General features: G+C 45.8%; 1 protein-coding gene across 2 annotated transcripts in view; it reads left to right on the top strand.

The window, feature by feature from the left end:
* The window catches only part of VIT (vitrin), a 114,142-nt gene that overhangs the window by 86,388 nt on the left and 8,202 nt on the right, over window positions 1-19,552 (top strand). For both annotated transcript variants that reach the window (XM_047782287.1, XM_047782286.1), the window contains 2 exons: window positions 13,482-13,585; window positions 19,282-19,508. In XM_047782287.1, the coding sequence (XP_047638243.1) occupies window positions 13,482-13,585; window positions 19,282-19,508 (331 nt within the window). The remainder of the gene's footprint in view (window positions 1-13,481; window positions 13,586-19,281; window positions 19,509-19,552) is intronic.

The raw sequence follows: 19,552 nt of genomic DNA, 5'->3' as shown, positions 1-19,552 counted from the left end.
ACGTGACCGTCCCCAGTCTATTTTACTATCCTGCGTAGGGTAGAAATTGCGAGTTCCTACTGACTTCCCATCTCAACCTCTTCTCTTGCTGCAGATAAAATAAGTCAATCTTATTTCAGTTATAAATAGACTTTTCTCTAAGACAGATCTGCAGATATTGGCAGAAAATAAACAATCAAAAGAGTGAGCAAGCAAGCATGAGTCTCAAATAATAGGTAGACCTTTGATCAAGAACCATGAAGGGCAGAATAACTGTCTCACTTTCCACAGAGGGTCTCAGACACAACCCTCCTTCCCCAGGTCTGGGCAGCCTCGGGCTGTGGCTCTGCTGTGTGACCTTCAGCTAATGTAGGCCTAGGTGACTCTCGCCCAGAAGCCACCGTCACAGCTGATTTGTCCTCCTGGAAAGTCAAAAACACACACCTGACAACATCTAGGGTATCTCTGGACCCTTCAGACATCTCCCGGGAACCTCCTAGAGCAGCATTTTAACCAAGGTTGTTACGTAAAGACACAAGAATATCGAGTTTTGAGCTCACTAAAGAAATAAACAAAAATGCTTTCTTTTCATAGAAGCTATGATGTTTACATTTTTACAATGAAATTCAATGCCCTATTTAGCACTATCTTCTATTCCTGTGAAGAAAAATGAATAGCTGAGTGGCCCTTGTATACAGTCAGACTTGAATATGTGAAAATGCTACAAATGTTCATTCTCAATGTCAACTGTTCTGGAGGATTTTAACTTGAAATAAGAAAAGATGTGCTTTTGGTCATTGTCTTCTTACTTTCAACACATCAACCTATTTTCATTCCTGTGTTACTTTTTAAAGATAGCAAATGATAGCAAGCTTCTCTAGGGAGGAAATGTAATCGTTTTAGTGCCAGATGTCCCCAGTCAGTTTTATTGGGGGGTTCAAAGCTTGGTGTGTCATCTTGCATTAAAAATAGCTGCTTTAAAAGCTATGTATACCAAGGTTTATAGGATAATATGAAAATAAGGTGATAAATATGTCAAGGAAAAGAAAAATAGCAGGAGACTAGTGTTGTGTGCCGATGGGAATGTGGATTAGAGAACAAATGTAGCAGGAAAGGAAAAACAATTCGGTAGAGACTCCTTTCCCTCCAAAAAAAAAAAAAAAAAACCATTTTCTCTCATGTTTCCCTAATGTGATCATCATTTGCAAGGAAGAGTTTACCTTCATACTTTCCAGGGTCAAGTTTCTCAAAATGCCTTTGCTATTTGTTTTTCCATCCGGGGTTCTTATTAATTTAAAGCCCTTAAGGCAAATGTGTCCGTTTTCCTTCCCTTAATGCTCATATCAATCATCCTCACCCTCCCTCAGCCTCAGGGCAGAGAGGGGAGCTCAATGAACTGGTGAGGGTACATCTTGAATTCTGGCCTTCGCTCTGCTGTGTGACCTTAAGCAAGTCACTTAACCTCTGCATGTAAGGGCTGCCATCTGGAAAGCACACAGCAAGTGGACCAGATGATTTATTAGGGCTCTGCCAGCCCTGACGTTCTGTAACCCAGGGACTGGCTCTGTGCTTGGAACACATCCAGTCAGTGAATGCTGGGCTGACACACTGGGTGAGCCTCCTCTCCCCTCCAGCGTCGGGTTCCGATTACGTGGGGTGAAGGGTCAACAATGAAATGATGGCTGCACAGAGCTTATACCTCTGCCAGTGGAAGGAGGGGAGCAAAGGCAACTGGAGAGAGGCATTAGGAGGGTGCGATGAGACTGGAGGGGGAACCCACGCAGCCACCTGGGCGGCTCCTGCCCATCCTTTCTTTTAGCACAAGGTCTTAGTGCCTAGAGAGGGAGGGGATGGGGCAGGAAAGGCTAAGGGGCTGAGGTGGATGCAGATATGGGGCCAGTAGTTATGCAAAAGGGCTTTCCAGTGCTTGCCTGGCTTGGAGACTGATTCCTCTAGTGATGTTTTGGGTTCTCACTGGATTCCAGTGCCGGATACATGCCCACAGGGAATCAGCCCTGCTTTCTTGGAATCTCAGAGCAACGGGGCCTTAGAAAGCTCCTGGTTCTGCCTCCTCGTGTTGCAGTGAGGACATAGGCTCTAAAAGGAATGACGGCCCCTGAAAGAACCATCACTCCAAGTGGCCAAAGCAGGAGGATGCCTGAGCTCAGAACTCCCCCTTCTCTCAGGCCTCTCACTTCCATCACTGCTGCCACTGGTCCATATGGAAGATCCCCCCAGAAAATTCCTCCCCTCAGTTTTCCTTAGGAGAACTGAGGCAGAACTCAGGCTTTTAAATTCAGAATTCAAATGACTCATATTAACTATTACTGGGACACAAAAGACAAATAAGAAACAAAAGGTAAGTAAGAAATTAGGAGTTCCTGTTGCGGCTCAGCAGGTTAAGAACCCAACGTTGTCTCTGTGAGGATGGGGGTTTGACTCCTGGCCTCTCTCAGTGGGTTAAGGAACTGGCATTAGTGTGGCTGTGGCATAGGCCTCAGCTGCAGCTCCCTAGCCCAGGAGCTTCCATATGCTGCACATGTGGTTGTAAAAGGAAAAACAAAAACAAAAAAACTGTAAACCAGCTATAATGGAAAAAAATACAAATCATTACACACAAAAAAGAAATTATGCAGTACAGAAAGTATAAAAAATGGTGTGATATGCAAAATTCAGCACTCACTGTACTCATCTTTTGGGTACAAGAGATAGAAACCCAACCCGGACAGGCAGGTGAAGGGAGCTTGATGCCGCAGGACTGGCAAGTCGGTGGTCATTCCCTCCCTCCTCTCCCTGCGTCTCCTCGTCTCTCTGCTTGTCCACTCTGTTCTCCCTCGGCTGACCAGAGTCATCCCCTGCCTGCCTAGGGTTCCTACTTCTGGTCCAGACAGGGCTGGGAGGGGGTGAGGGGGGAGCACCATGGCTGCAATGGTATCAACAAGCTCCTCTCCCACATCCCCTCTCTGCACATGCAGAGGCCAGAAACCCAGCGTTCCTTCCACAGTCATCACGTACCTCCAGTAAGAGAGGCAGCGTTAGATACAGACTCAGAGAGGTTGATTGACTTTCCTAAGAACACACAGCTAAATGCATGAGCACTGGGGAGAGGACAGATATTCAATCTTAGGTTGTTAATCCCTAAAATGTCAAACAAAATTGACTTCAAAGCAAAGATTTTGCTTCTCTGCCAAGAAAGCTCCTGATAATTGAAGCTTTCCGCCAAACTGAAGACTGAGACACTGTAGCAGAAAAGGCCAAAGATCAAGGCCTCTCTTGCACACATGTTCTATTTTAGAATTGAACCGCCAGCAGCCTCATGATTGCAGGAACACTGAGAGGCCAGGTGAAAGAACAGCCAGAGCATCGCTAGTAGGTGAACTCTAACGAACAGAATAACGAAGCCAAGCAGCTTGCGTGTTAGCTGCCCCTGGATCCACAGGTGCTAAGTGCCCTTGGACCTTCCATATGGATTTGTTTTGGTCCCCAATTCAGCAAAAATGGAACAGAATTGCACATGTTCTTTTGAACTTTGTAATCAACCCTAGGATACCAACATGGGAAAACAGGTACAGAATAAAGCCAAATGTTGGTTTTTCTTCGCTTCAAAATGAAATACACTTTTCTTTGCTCTCGGTTCTCTGACAGGTGCCTCGTGTTTTAGCTCTGAGCTGGGCTGCATCTCCTTACTCTTTTACTTCTCAGCCCACCCATCTCAGCCCCAGACTGAACACCCCCAGGTCACACTCAGAAGCCTCCCTTCCTGCATCCAAAGCTTCACAAGGAGCCAATGAGTGCGAGGCAAGCAGGGGGGGGCGGAGAGAAGGGAGGTGTCAGCTCAGGTGTGATGAGCAGAATGATGGCCTCCATGCTGCCCCTGTCTGAATCCCTGGAACCTGAGGGCTGTCACCTCACCCAGCAGGAGGGGCTCTATCCATGTGATAAAGTTAAGGACCCTGAGATGGGGAGCTTGTCCTGGATTATCTGATGCCCCAGTCTAATGACTTGAGTACTTAAAAGCAGGGAGCTTTTCCCAGCTATTATTAGTTGGAGGGAGACGCGACTGAAGAGTGGCTAGAAGGATGTCACAGCTGGCTGTGAAGTTGAGGAGGGGGCCCTGAGCATGAAATGTAGGCTGGAAAAGACAAAGCCATGACTCTGAGAGCTTTGGAAATCAGCAAGCCCCACCGTAGAGACCCACGTCAGACTTCTGACCTCCAGAACTGTAAGCTAACGAGGATGCTATTAAGCCACCAAGTTTACCACAGAAATAGGTGATGGATACACCCGGCAAGGAGGACATCCTGTCGCATTTTCTTGAGTCCACAGCATGGGGAGGAATAGGAGGGGCTGGCACACAAGCCCCAGCGGAAGGGGGCCCAGAGATGGGAGACTCAGCACCACAGGACCCTAGAGCAGAGGGGGACTGCCTGGGCCCTGACTCGCCTTGTGCTCACCAGGGGAGCTTTGAGAAATGCTGATGCCTGGGCCCCAACCGAGACCGGTTAAACCAGAATCTGGCAAATATCCCGAAGCTGGAATTTTAATCTGTGATTCTAGTCTGTAGCCCAGGTTGAGAATCATCAGTTCCCTAAGAGAGGAAGGGGTAGCTTGGCCTCCCAGGGGAGAGTGGCCACACCCGGCAGAGCACAGGTCTCTCCAGCTCCTGCCTCATCCCTTTGTCTACACTGCCCTCTGTCTACACTGCCTTTACAGAAAAGAGCAGGATCCCTCAACAGCTGCCCGTCTGCCTGGGAGGCCTCTCTGGGGCCTAATGGCATTTGAAAAGACACCCCTACCCCTGAACACTTCTCTCCTGAGAGACAGGCAGGGGAACCCCCGAGCCACAAGCCTCAGGGACACGGTCTCTAGGCGGAGAGCGCTGGGAATTCAGGTCACACAAGAATCTTACTCTTGGAGTTCCCGTCGTGGCTCAGTGGCTCACGAATCCGACTAGGAACCATGAGGTTGCGGGTTCAATCCCTGGCCTTGCTCAGTGGGTTAAGGATCCGGCGTTGCCGTGTGCTGTGGTGTAGGTTGCAGATCTGGTGTTGCTGTGGCTATGGTGCAGGCCAGCAGCTATAACTCCAATTAGACCTCTAGCCTGGGAACCTCCACATGCCTCAGGTGCAGACCTAAAAATACAAAAAAAAAAAAAAAGAATCTTACTCTTTTCCTGCTCTCTACCCCCTGGTTCTCCCGGAGGGACAAAGGAAAGGAGGACTGGACCACTTCTACTCCACGGTTCCCCTTGATCTCCCATCGCATGTTGACTGGGCTTATCCCAGGCACCCGCCCCGAGATCAGGCTCCCAAGATCCCTGCATCATTCTGCTAGAGAAGCAGACGGCCACCCCATGCACACTAGAAATACTTGGGGAGCTTTTGGAAATCCCATGTCCAGACCAGACCTCAGAGTGATTAAATCAGAATTTCTGAGTATAAGACCCAAGTGCCATTCATTTTTTTAGAGTTCCCAGGTGATTCTGCTGCGCAACTAGAGATAGAAGACACAAATATTCTCGTGGGGATGTGTTGCCATCTGTGTCCCCGGCCCCTCCTTTCTCTCTCCCAGGTTGCCAGCCTAGGCCTGCAAGAGCTCCAACCTCCTCCCTCTTCTCAGCCCCTCTGGCACCTTCTCGAACCTTCTTACTTATCCTCCTCACTTCCCCTCATCACTGGCAGCCCTGCTCCTGATTTTCTTGATTCTTATAGCATCCTCTAAGATGTTGCCACTCAAATATGATCCACAGCATCATCTGGGAGGTTGTTAGAAAGGCAGAACCTGGGAGTTCCCTTCGTGGCTCAGTGGTTAATGAATCTGACTAGGAACCATGAGGTTGCAGGTTCGATCCCTGGCCTTGCTCAGTGGGTTAAGGATCCAGCGTTGCAGTGAGCTGTGGTGTAGGTCGCAGATGCAGCTTGGATCCCGCATTGCTGTGGCTGTGGCATAGGCTGGCCGCTACAGCTCCGATTAGACCCCTAGCCTGGGAACCTCCATATGCCATGGGAGCGGCCCTAGAAAAGGCAAAAAGGCAAAAAGACAAAAAAAAAAAAAGAGAGAGAGAGAGAAAGGCAGAACCTGGGACCTCACACCCAACCTGCAGAATTAAGATCTACATTTTAACAAAATCTCAGGTGACCAGATACATGGCTGAGTTTGCGAAGCAGCAGACACTGCGTCTGTTCCAAGACGTCCCATGTCCCTGCACTTACCAAGCCCTGTGACGTTTTGCTAACAGACAGCAGGCCTGAGAGCCCCTGGCCCCAGAGTGTTTCTCAGATCAGCAGGTTACAGTCCACCTTCCCTCCAGCAGGAAGAGGTTTGCAGGTTCATTTTCTATTTGTTGGTGGAGGGGTAGAACTATTGTTGCTAAAAATAGTAAAAACTATTGCGTCCAAAAAAACCAAAATAACCCCCCTCCCAAACACAAAACACTCCTCTAAAAACAAAATTTAGAATGTATATATGTCTGTGTGACTGGGTCACCCTGCTGTATAGTATAAAATTGACAGAACACTGTAAACTAGCTATAATGGAAAAAAGCTAAAAGTCATTAAAAACAAAATTTGATTGTACAAGACTCCGCTCCCCACCTCTGATCCTAGGAAATGTGAGAAAGGCCAGGGTCCTTTCAGAAGATGCTAGTTCTGCTGAGTCCCTGAGCAGACTGGCGCAGGCCACCGGGTTGGCCACAGATGCTCAGTCCTTCGAGGGACTGGGGGCAGAACCATTTTCATTCTGAGCCAGGTAATGCCCTCAAGGGACACAGCTGCCACCCAACCTGCTGCCACCAGCATGTCCTTAGACATCAGGGTCCCCTTCTACATCTTCCTGAGGTCACAGCATGGTTCGTCTCAATGACTAAGTCTGTAAATCATCACATTTTAGCCTTAAGAAAATTGGAAGTGTAAGTATGGTCAGGCCATTTGACTGCAGCCTTACGGAGATTCCTTATTGGAGGAAACAGTGTGGGAAGGGTCCTGCTTTAGGGATTAGGATTAATGTATCTTGACTGACATAAAAATTCATCTGAGAGGTTCACTCTGTGTGACTGAAAGTGTGATGGGATGAACCAATAGCCTCTGGGACTTCAACCAAATGGGAGCCTTGAGACTGAAAGTACCTCAGAAGTCCTTTAAAACCCAGGGCTTCCCAAACTTTCCTTAGGATGAAATTAACCTGGATCCTTGTTGAAAAACATCTCCATCCCCAGCTCAGACCTACAGAACTGAGTTCCTTCTGGGAGGAGACCTGGCAGCCTGTGCCATTGGACAGGGTGCCTCAGATGAGTCTTGTCACTGGGGAGGTCTGGTGACACTGGTGTGTGTCCAGGTCCCTGCCCCCAGGCCCCCAGCCTTCCTAGGAATCACCCACACCCATCTCTGACAGGTGTTCTTTCCTCTCACACACTTGCAAGAAAGCTCCTTCCTACTGCATAAATTATCCCTTTCTATGCATAGTCAAATGCTGGCTCCCTGTAATTTCTCTTCATTAGTCTTAGCTCTCTTCCAAACCTTGACTAATTTGATATTTTCTCCTTGAGCTTGAAACCTCTTTGTTTATTTTCTTCTCTTAGTTTCCAAGGCAATCTTTGATGTCACTGAGGGAAATGTATTTTCCTTTAAAGAGATCTTCTAATAACATTACAAATTAAAAAGCTGCTTACATAAAAATATAGTAGCATATCTCTTCGAACTTTTCGAATAATCTTCATCTCTGAAAAAGGAGATAGGCTAGAGTGTCAAGCCACCAGCCCATATATCCAAAAAATATACATATAGTGGCATACTTCTTTGAATTTTTTTTGGCTGCACCCACAATGTGAAAGTTCCCAGGCCAGGGATCAAACCTGCACCAAGAGCAGCAACAAGGAGCCACAGCAGCACCACCACCAGATCCTTCATCTGCTGAGCCATGAGGGAGTACCTCTTTGAACTTTTAATAATCTTTCTCTCTGAAAAAGGAACCAGGTTAGGCTGTCAGGCCACCAGCCCATATATCTTAAAAAAAGGACACAGACACCCGTGTACTCTGGTACTAAGAGCTGCCACACTCTGCAGGGTAAACGTTCATCGTTCATTCCTATAATTTAATTACATTACATTTTAATAAAGATTTATTGAGTGTTTACCATGCTCTGCGCACTGTGCCATTTGCAGGGGATACTAATGTAAAATTCATCCAAGTGGTTTAACTTTGTTTGCCTGTTCAGTCCCTTGGTGGATGAGCTCCTTGGCTTTGGCCCTAATGGTAATTGTAGCAATTGGAAAGCGCTTCAGAGATCCTCTGATCCAACCTTTCAATTCATTAAAAATAAATAAATAACTGTGATAGAGATTCTGTTCTTTAGGCCTTCGCCAGCTGGTGAGGAGGCAATATTTTTAAAAGAAATAACATTAAATAAAATTAAAAGCATCTATTCATTGGGCATATGAATAGCTCATCTGTCTGCTTCTGCAGATGGATTCATCTACCTCTATGATGTCACGATGAGTGCCGAGCTCAGAGGGGAGTGTTTGGCTCCAGTGGGGATGATACAAGCGAGGAGGGGACATCTGACCTCCCTCCCTTCCTGCCATGATTCTCTATGACCCCCTGTATACTAAGCATGAAGGATAGGAAATACTGGGACGTAGCGCCTGTTCTCAAGTAGCTTACAGTCAACCTTCAGGATTTGAGGATTCCATATTTGCAAATTCACCCGTTCACTAAAATGTCCTTGTAACTCCAAAGTCACTGCTCACGGCACTTGCACGTGACACGTACAGAGAGGGAAAGAGACACAACATTTCCTGCTGAGGTCAAACAGGGCCACGCTCTGCCTCCTTATTTCAGCTCCTACTACAAACAGGTGTCCTTCTCACAGTCTATTTAGCACCACGTGTTTCACATTTTTCTGCTTTTCACTGATTTCTCCATTTTTAATGACTCCAAGTGTTGCGCTGAAGTGCTGTCTGGTGTTCTAAGCACATGAAGGCGGCAACATGCTTAACGGAGAAACTGGAAGTGTTAGATAAATTTTCTTCGGGCAACTTATCGTGCTGTTGGTCATGAGTTCAATGTTAATGAAGTGATGATTTGGTACATTTAGGAAAAAAAAGGAAATTCATTGATCTGTGAGTCTGCTCCAGAAAGTATGACAGTAATTAATATCTATAATGCATGATGAAGTTCTGGAAGACAAAAAGTGGCTGAACTTAGGAATTCATGAAAATGACAGATTTTTTTTTTTTTTTAAGCATAGTAGATAGCATTGCAAGGCAGAAAGCCAAAAGAAAATTTACAGTAGCCTTCCCCAGGGTCAGGAAAATGTCAAAAACCCTTCTCAGCTCATGTTTCATTATACAGAAAGTTTGCATTTAATTATTTGTAAGACACTTATATATTAAGTAGGGTGTCTTGAAAAAGAAACATACATAAAACAAGTTTCTATATTGATCTATTGATGAAAATCTTGTACCCAGAGGAACCTAACCCAGTATTTTCTCCAGGAGCAATGGCTTAGAATCTGCTAATCTGCTCTTTGCAACAACTTCATAGAACATAACTACTGTGAAGAACAAGGCTTGACAACACATATAATATGGGAAAGAGGTGATCAATCTTTCTAACTGCAAAGTGATCAACAGTAAGACAGGAATGCTATAGATATGAGTAGGTGACTAGGTTCCACATTCAAATATTTTGTTCCTGTAAAAACTTTTGAAAGAAAATTTTATAATTTTGCTTTTGAAATTACATGTCTATGAGAAACACAATTTGTGATCAGCTAGGATTTCTTCACAACTGTCAGACACTCAGGAAATCTTGCAAAGTGAGAAAATCTAGCCCACAAATCATTTTCAAGGGTAACTAAGGTTTTAGGAGTTAAAAATTTTACAGTTAATGAAGCATACGTAGCATTAGGTTTGATAGACAATCCCTTGTTTGTTGTCGTCAATCTCCGCTGTGCAATTTTCTATTTTGTAGCTAATAATATTTTTGTTGTTTCAACTCATTCTTTTCAGGCCCCAAAAAGTTTATATTCCTTTGTCACCAAGGGTGGATCCAGACTTTGGGGACTCTGAAGCTTGTGTAGTTTGGGGACCCTTTTAAGACAAAGAACACAAAACAACAAAAAACAAAATAAGGCCCCTTGAAAGAGGTCCCATTAGTGCCCAGGTTAATCCACCTCTGAGAGGCACTCGGCGCCTACTGGATGAATCACCCTCTGCAGAGGTCACCGTGGTACATGAAGACCAGGTAGGAAGCTGTAGCAATAGGTCAGGAAAGAAAACTTGAGGATGGAAAGGATGAGAGACACAAGATATATTCAAGAGGCTGGGCTGACAAGACATGGCCTTTGACGAGGACGGCGTCAGAGGGTGGCAGGAATGCATACTGCTGGGCTGCCTCAATGCATCAGCAGAGGAACTGAGGAAGGAATGGGTGGTTGAGTGGAGCAGGTGTGGAAGATAAAGGACTTCAGTTTTGGAGATATCTGACCTAAGGAGCCTGTGGACCACACCTGGGTACCATAGGGCATATTCCAGAAGGAGATGTATGGAAGCCTTTTTATCTATTCTGAGGTCCAAGAGAAAGGACCATTCAGTGTACACTGGAAAGCTGTTGGCATGAGAATGGTCAGTGAACCCTGGTGGATGAAGCTGATGAGACTTTCCCAGGGATGTGAGTCACGTGAGAAGGGATGCATGAGGGAGACTTCACTTCGGGGAACACCAGCATTTAGAGGTTGAGATGCACAGAAGAAGAAAGAAGAAATATATATATCTCTTTAATACTGTTAATTGAGTGCCTGTAGGTGCCACATACTGCATGAGGTGTCATGGGTTAGAGGAAGCTGAGTCAGGCTCAGTGATGGTCAGCTGAGGCCGGGGGCCAGGGAGACAGGTAGCCGGACTTGGAGGGTGGGCATGGTTAGGGTCTCCCTGATGAGGAAGTTGATGAGCAAAGGCCCAGAGCTAGAAAACCAAGAAACAGCAAGTAACTCATTCCACATAGAATATAGGTGAGCGTGAGAACGGTATGAGCCCGGTAGGTTGCAATGAATTCTGGATGGACTTTGAAAGCCAAAATAGGAAGCTTAACAATGGGAGCATCTGATGATTTTTGAGCAGAGGAATTTTGCAGTCAGCTGAACATGGAAAGAGTTCTCTGGTAGAAAGACATATTAACCAGTATTACAAAGGCTGACACAGTGATACATAAGAACCAGCCAGACATTAAGGGGGTCTGACCTCAGATCTGCACAGAAACACAGAGGTAGGGATAAAATAAGACTGATGGGTCCAGGTTTCGGGCCTAGATGGCCAGTAGGGGGCAGCATTTCATGATTGATCTGTAAGAATAGAAACCCGCAAGCCCTGGAGCTCCGAGGTTAGATGACTAAGCTGATAGCACTCTACTCCCTTCCCGAGGACCTGCCTTTGGGGTGTGTCAAGCAGCCTCGGTCCACAGGCTTCACACCTATGGGTGGATAGTGAGGTCCAGCTCAGCCAGAACACCCACATTTCTCCATTCTGTGGTTTGCTTTGTTGCTGTTGTCTGTTGGTGTTTAATCCTAAACTAGCACCTGGCTTTCATCTGGGTGGCTTTTCCTCTGGTTGGATTTTTTCCCCAACAGCCACTTTGGTTGAGCTTATCTCAAACATTTCCTTGTCTTCCCAGAAGGTAGCTGGTCCTCCCAGGCTCACATCACCAATCCTTTCTTTTCCTTTCTTTTTCCTTTTTGGCCACACCTGTGGCATTCGAAAATTCCAGGGCCAGGGATTGAACTCTCACCACAGCACTGACAACACCCGATCCTTGACCTAACTCCAACATCACCTCCCTTTAGAGAAGCAGCCTCTGGGCAGTTTGCTTTGGTTTTGTCTAAAAACCAGCCGATGTCCCTTGTTCACTACGAGATGGAGGACAGAGGGGCATCCTTCCAACCATTTTCCAAACTCTCCTCCGACATGGATGGCAAAGAGGATCGGAAAATAGGGTCGGAGCAAGGAGGGCGCCAGGGGATGCCTCCCCTCAGGTGCTGGGGAACTGGCTTCCTGGAATTTCCGGGTTCCCCAGAGGACTGCCTGAGAAGCCACCGCAGGGCCTCAGAATTCCACCCCAAACTGCTGAAACCTGTTTCTTCCTGGATCTATTCCAGGTGTTTGTGGAAAGACTGCTTTTAAAAGTCTCCTTCTCCCTCTCCTTGAAGGCTGAGTAATCTGCAGCCAGGACCAGGTACACAACTCGCATGGACCCATTTTCCACAATTACTAGCAACTTCAAGACAGCAGCGTCAAAGCACTGAAGCAAGTGCAGGCTCTTCTGGAGTTCGGGGCGCCAGGTGACCTTGGAGGGAACTGGCATGAAGCTCTGCCTGTGGCTGAGTGTCAGTGCTTCACGAGATGTGGTTCCACCACAACCCACTTCATTCTGGCTGTGACCACACACATCCACCCCCAGAGCCCTCATCCCTCCCGACACACCTCCCTCATGTCATGAAAGGTCATAGAAGGCATACCACACCCCCGCTCAGCTGCTCCCCAGCCTGTTACCCAAGGAGACTCCCCTCTAGAGAAGGCGTCTCATCCTGTTTCTCCACTGAAGTTGCTCCAAATCCTCTCCAGCTAACCTTCTTCAGGCTTCAATAAAATAGACACTGCCCTTCCAGTAAGACTTGAGTATTCTCACCTAGTCACAGGAGCCACAGAATGGAAAAGATGAAGGGATTCTTTGTGACACCACTGTTAAGATGCAGTCCCAGGGCTGGGGTAACCCGGCAGGGGGGCGGGGGTGGCTATCAGCTGAGACTCCCTTCCTGGAGAGGAGGGTCTGGGGACATCTTGACATTTGCAATCCCGCTTGACAACAGTCCTGCTTTTTAGCAATATGAATGTCATGTTCTTTACTTTTATCTGGATGAGGAAATAGGCCCAGAGAAGTTAGATGACTTCTCAAGGTCACACAGCTAGGAAATAGCACAGTCAAAACCAGAACCCACACCTGAGTCCTGAAACAGCCTTATTTTCTCTACACACACTGCTGAGGACCCAGTCCTCCCATCTCACTCTTCATTCTGCACCCTGTGGGGCGGTGGGGGGAGGCATTTTATAAATACCAGCTTAAAGCTTCAAAGCAACTTCCATTCCATTCATATATAAAACAATCAACTCTGACATTTTTTCTTTTTCTTTTTTCTTTTTTAAGGCTGTACCTTTGGCATATGGAAGCTCCCAGGCTAGGGACTGAATTGGAGCTACAGCTGCCGGCCTACACCACAGCCATAGCAACGCACGATCTGCACCGCATCTGTGACCTACAGCAGAGCTCACAGCAATGCTGAATCCTTCACCCACTGAGAGAGGCCAAGGATCGAACCTGCATCCTCATGGATACTAGTCCAGTTTCCTAACCCGCTGAGCCACGACGGGAACTCCAATCAACTCTGATTTCTGCTTTCCTCCAAAGTGTAATAACTGTCCAGCTAATTTTTATTTCTTGTTCTGAATCTTCAGAGACAACCCTGCTACCCACTTTAATCTCAAGACTCACATGAATTCCCGGGATCTGAAGACGGCCATAGAAAAAATCACCCAGAGAGGAGGGCTTTCTAATGTAGGTATGTGATCCCGAGTCAGACCATCCTGCTACCACGGCGCTCTTTCTATGTGGTTGCTGGCTAACATTCTAGGCAGGAAGAGGAGGAAATCAAAATAATCCATCAAGAAATGACTCACCTAGTATTTGTATCTTTTCTAAAGTATTAGCATAGGTTCAGGGGGCAAAAACCATTATCAAACACAGGCTGGAGAGTATTGGCGTGCCTGTTTCCTCAGGATGGCAGCTTTCCCCAGGACAAGCAGGATTATGACTCTTCTCTGACTGGTCTGTAAGTCAACTATTTTTCTCTACATATTGTTAAAAATAATTTAATAATAAATAAAATTCGTAAGCAGTTCCATTCAGGAAGCTCTGCAGTGCCCTTGGGAATCTTCTTCCAATTAGATTCCTGCTATAGTGATAATTGTGCCATGAGAGACATGGTCTTTGTTTCAAGCAGAGTCTCCTGTGATGCCTGAGCCTGGGTGGTGGTGACATGGGGGAGGTACCAGAATTCCAAGGTCAAGGTCTAGTCCTCAGTGGCACAGGTCCAGAAGCTCCATTTTATCAGTTGCCCAGAGGTGACCAGGTATTAGGAAGTGGTTTCACACTAACCAAGCTCAAAGGCTGCCAATGAACCCATGCCAATATGCCAATTTATAAATGGTATTCTGGCTTTGGGGCCCTGAGAGGGCTGTCCACTTCTCAGGGAACCTGTCACAATCCAGGTAAATGGAGAAACAAGCCACTATTCCTTGGCGAGGAGTTCACATAGGGAATAGATCCATCTTTGCAGGAGCATCTTTGGAATTACAGTAAATCTGATTATTTCCCTCCCCTGCCGTATATCTCTGTATATTAGAATCTAGCAAATGAAGAGCCTTTGATCTCTGAACAATTCTAAGTAAACCCTGGCCAAGTCGCTGCTATCCAGGACGCCAAATCAGTATTACCTCATCACAAACCAGATAGGATTGAAGTGAGATTTGTTTTCAGTTTAATACTTAGATCAGTGAAATTCCAGTAAAACTTTAGGAGGAAAACTTCAGAAGACATGCCATTTCCTCGATGGGATTAGAGAGGTATCTTAATAAAATCAGTGGACTTTTTTACAGTGGATGCCATGTCCTATCTCTGCCCTGTACTGATCAGAGTTTGGGTTTAGAAAACAGAATCCATTCCAGAAGTTCCCATTATGACTCAGTGATAATGAATCCAACTAGTATCCATGAAGATGCAGGTTTGATCCCTGGCCCTGCTCAGTGGGTTAAGGATCCGGGGTTGCTGTGAGCTGTGGTGTAGGTCGCAGATGCAGCTATATCACACAATGCTGTGGCTGTGGTGTAGGACAGCAGCTGTAGCTCTGATTAGACCCCTAGCCTTGGAACTTCCATACACCACAGATGCAGCCCTAAGAAAAGCACACACACACACACACACACACACACACAAAATCCATTCCAGCTGGTTTAGGCAGAAAGAGATTTATCTCAGGATATTAAATGGCTTTGAGAATTACTGAAGAATTGGACTCTAGGCTGAGCTTTCAGAGATAACTTCCCAAGGCTTTCTGCAGAACTAGGACCTCCAAAGAGCTATGCCTCTTCCAAGATCAGGAAATTGCATTCTCTGTTCTGCCACCACATCCTCTTCAGGAATCTGCTTCAGACAAGAAGGCACCATGACCATGAAGCTTCTGCCAGCTCCCAAACCAGACCTTGCCTGCTCCATGCACAGCCACAGAGTGAATGCTACCTCCTCAACATCAAGATAGCTCATGGAGTTCCCACTGTGGTGCAGCAGAAACAAATCCAACTAGGAATCATGAGGTTGCAGGTTCGATCCCTGGCCTTGCTCAGTGGGTTAGGGATCCGGCGTTGCCGTGAGCTGTGGTATAGGTCGCAGACACAGCTCGAATCTGGCATTTCTGTGGCTCTGGCGTAGGCCAGCAGCAATAGCTCTGATTAGACCCCTAGTCTGGGAACCTCCATATGCCTAAGGGGTGGCCCTGAAAAGACAAAAGACGACAAAAAAAAAAAAAAAAAAAAACAGAGAGATAGCTCATGACCAGGAGTTCCCGCTGTGGATGAGTATATCTACCCACAGCAGGACGGATGTACTCCCATGAGGATATGGGTTCAATCCCTGGCTTCGCTCAGTGGGTCATGGATCTGGCATTGCTGTGAACTGTGGCATAGGTTGCAGACATGGCTCGGATCCCAAGTTGCTGTGGCTGTGGTATAGGCCAGCAGCCATAGCTCTGATTTGACCCCTAGCCTGAAAATTTCCATATGCTGCAGGTATGGCCTTAAATGCAAAAAAAAAAAAAAAAAAAAAAGATAGCTCATGACCAAATATAGACACCTCTGCTACCACCACCCCCAGAGAAGTCAAACACTCTACAGACTTGTCAGCAGAAATAGCAGAATTAAAGCACAGTCTCTGCCTCACTTTTAGCTTCTAAATATCATGTGTATATATCATTTTATGAAACTAAAACAAATCCAGAACTATAGCTGCAAGGGAGTCTCAACAACATAGTTTCCAGATTTCCAGCTTCTGCTTTCAAGACATGCTGGAAGGTGGATGGAATATATGTTGAACCTGAATGAACCATGGCCTCCAAATTGAAAACTGGGGAAGTCAAGTGACCTTCTGATATTTCCCTGTGCTCCATCTACAGGCAGCTAACATTAAACACAAGGGACTGCTGAATGCCTCTAGCTTTGAGGTGAATTAGCCTTTAGCTATGCAAGCAGTTCTCAGCAGCCAGCATTTCCCTTAGCAACTGTGATCTATGCAACTTAATGTGGGTTCCCCAAGACATTTCCCCAGCAACTGAATATGTAACCATTTGATCCTTTCATGTAACAGATAAGATTATACCAGCCAATGGAGCTAGAATGCTGGCCAAAACCAGAGAAGCATCAAGTATAATGACATTAAAGCTTACGTCTTTAGAAGGTAGCTCTTAACTTTCATTTAGGTTGAGGATCTCTTTGAAAGCTTTGGCTCTTGTGCCCAAAGTACTATGTATAAATTCAGGGGATTTGTGGGTACTCACCCCCAGTGCCCCAGGAATCCACAGTGCCTAGGTTAATAGCCCTGCTTTTCTGTACACAGCTATGCTGACTCCAGGATGACCAGTCATCCCAATTTGCCCAGGGCCACATGCAGATTTCAGTGCTAAAACTGGGACAGTTGGTCACCCTCCTTGATTTCAAAAATTTCCTGAGGCCCCAGGCAGAGTGAAGTATGTGCTTAAGAAAGGCATGTTGGGAGACTATGTTATCCCTCACAAGTGTTGCTCTCAGCTGAGGCAGGCTGTTTTCAGGGAGACCTAGGCCCAGAGGCTTTGAGTGATGTAGCAAAGTCCACATGGCCAGGTAGGCAGCACAGCCAGGCTAGAACAGATCTCCAAGTTCTTAGTGTGGGCAGTGCCTCCTGGGCCAGCCAGACCTATGCCCCTGATGGAACTGGACACAGATTCCACTGAACCCAGAAAAGAGCCTTCCATACCCAGCAGCTCATGGAGCACCAAGCACACCCCAAGTTGCTAGATCCCAGGGAGAGGCTTCCGTTACTTCAGGTCAACTCAACCTACCCCGCACTTTCAGAAACAGTATGGGGTTGGCTTACAGGCTTAGGTGGGTTCTAGCACCCAGGCAGAGAATGGACACTTTTGTTCCCATGAAAGTTTCTCACCTGCTTGCTGGTCCCTAAAAGTTTTATTATTATCATTATTATTTTTTGTGTGTGTGTCTTTTTGTCTTCTTGTCTTTTCTATGGCCGCACCGACAGCATATGGAGGTTCCCAGGCCAGGGGTCCAAATCAGAGCCATAGCTGCTAGTCTATGCCAGAGCCACAGCAACGCAGGATCCGAGCCGCATCTGTGACCCACACCACAGCCCAATGCCAGATTCTCAACCCACGGAGCAAAGCCAGGGATCGAACCCGCAAGCCCATGGTTCCCAGTGGGATTCGCTAGCCACTGAGCCACGACGGGAACTCCAAAAAAGTTTTATTATTTTTAAAATTTTTTTTGTCTTTTTAGGGCCACACCCTCACCATATGGATGGAGGCTCCCAAGTTAGGGGTCGAATCAGAGCCATATCTGCCAGCCTATACCACAGCCACAGCAACGCCAAATCCAAGCCACATCCGCGACCTACACTGCAGCTGGTGGCAACACTGGCTCCTTTAACACACTGAGCAAGGCCAGCAACCAAATCTGCATCCTCATGGCTGCTAGCCAGGTTCTTAACCTGCTAAGCCACAATGGAAACACCTATTTTTTTATTTTTAAAATTGATACATAGTTGATTTATAATATTGTATTAATTTCAGGTGTGAATTTCAGCAAAGTGATTTAGTTATAGATATTTTTCCAATTATTTTCCATTATGGGTTATTACAAGATACTGAATATTTCCCTGTGTTTTAAAGTAAATCCTTGTTATCTATTTTATGTCTAGTAGTTTGCATCTGTTAATCCCATACTCCTAATTTACCCCTCCCTTCCCCTTTGGTAACCATAAGTTTGTTTTCTGTCTGTAAATCTGTTTATTTTGTACATAGATTTAATTTGTATTATTTTTTAGATTCCATAAAAAGGTGACATCATACAGTATTTGTCCTTCTCTGACTTACTTCACTTAGTATGATACCCTCTAGGTCCATTCATATTGCTGCAAATGTTATAAAACATTTTTTTTAAGGAAGAGAGATTTCCATGATTTAAAAAATTAATGAAACTCTCAGCAAATTAGAAAGAGAAGGCATTTCTCAATGTGATAAAGAACATTTATGAAAAACCTACAGCAAACATCATAGTAAGAAGTCAGCCATCTGCAAGCCAAGAAGCTAGCCCTCATCAGAACTTGAATCCTGGGGGGTGGGGGGATGTGCTTGGGCTGTGGGATGGAAATCCTGTGAAATCAGATTGTTATGATCATTATAAAAGTACAGATGTGATAAATTCATTTGAGTAATTAAAAAAAATAAAAAATAAAAGAACTTGAATCCTGCTGGACCTTGATCTTGGATTTCCAGCCTCCAGAAGTGGAAGAAAATAAATTTCTGTCGTTTAAGCCACATAGTTCGTAGTACTGTTAGGGCAGTCTGAGCAGACTAAGACAAACTCTGAAGAAAGACTAGCCTTTACAACAAATGCTGCCCAAGCAACCTGTATCTGTGTAGCAAAAAAAATGAACCATGACCCTTACCTTACACTGTGCAAAACATTCAACAAACTAATGTAAAATCTAAAACAACAAAACCTCTAGAAGAAAATACAAGAGAAAATTCTTTGAGGTCTTGAGTTAGACAATAAAATGGGAGACTAATCCAGTGGGAAACTGAATAGAAAAATAAAAGTTCAGTGACCTCAGGGAGCAAAGCAGTCCTGTCAATACTGGACTCACAGTGGAGAGAGAGAAAATTTATGTTTAAGCCACCAAAAAAAGAGAGAGAAAAAATGAAAAGTTAAAGGCGTAAAATGAAACTGGGAGCGGGGTGGGAAATGGCTAGTGGTGATGGTTCCACAATACTGAGAATGTACTTACTATCATTGAATGGTACATCCAAAACTAGTTAATGTGATTTAAAAAGAAAACAAGCCAGCAAGGGAGGGAATGAGCTTTTTTCTGTACCTCTTTATGGTGCTGTGATCTGTTCCCTGATCACGCCAAGCATGAGCATTCTTTTTCTTCCAGGCCGGGCCATCTCCTTTGTGACCAAGAACTTCTTTTCCAAATCCAATGGAAACAGAGGCGGTGCTCCCAATGTGGCCGTGGTGATGGTGGACGGCTGGCCTACGGACAAGGTGGAGGAGGCATCAAGGCTTGCAAGAGAGTCAGGAATCAATATTTTCTTCATCACCATTGAAGGTGCGGTGGAAAATGAGAAGCAATATGTGCTGGAGCCCAACTTTGCAAACAAGGTATGTGAGTGCCTGGAGACTCACCCAACATAAGAATTCCCTGC

This window comes from Phacochoerus africanus, chromosome 5 (assembly GCF_016906955.1).
Source record: "Phacochoerus africanus isolate WHEZ1 chromosome 5, ROS_Pafr_v1, whole genome shotgun sequence".
In the NCBI taxonomy this organism is placed as follows: domain Eukaryota; kingdom Metazoa; phylum Chordata; class Mammalia; order Artiodactyla; family Suidae; genus Phacochoerus; species Phacochoerus africanus.
The sequence above is the reverse complement of the archived record's forward strand: the minus strand, read 5'-3'. Positions and strand labels throughout refer to the sequence as shown.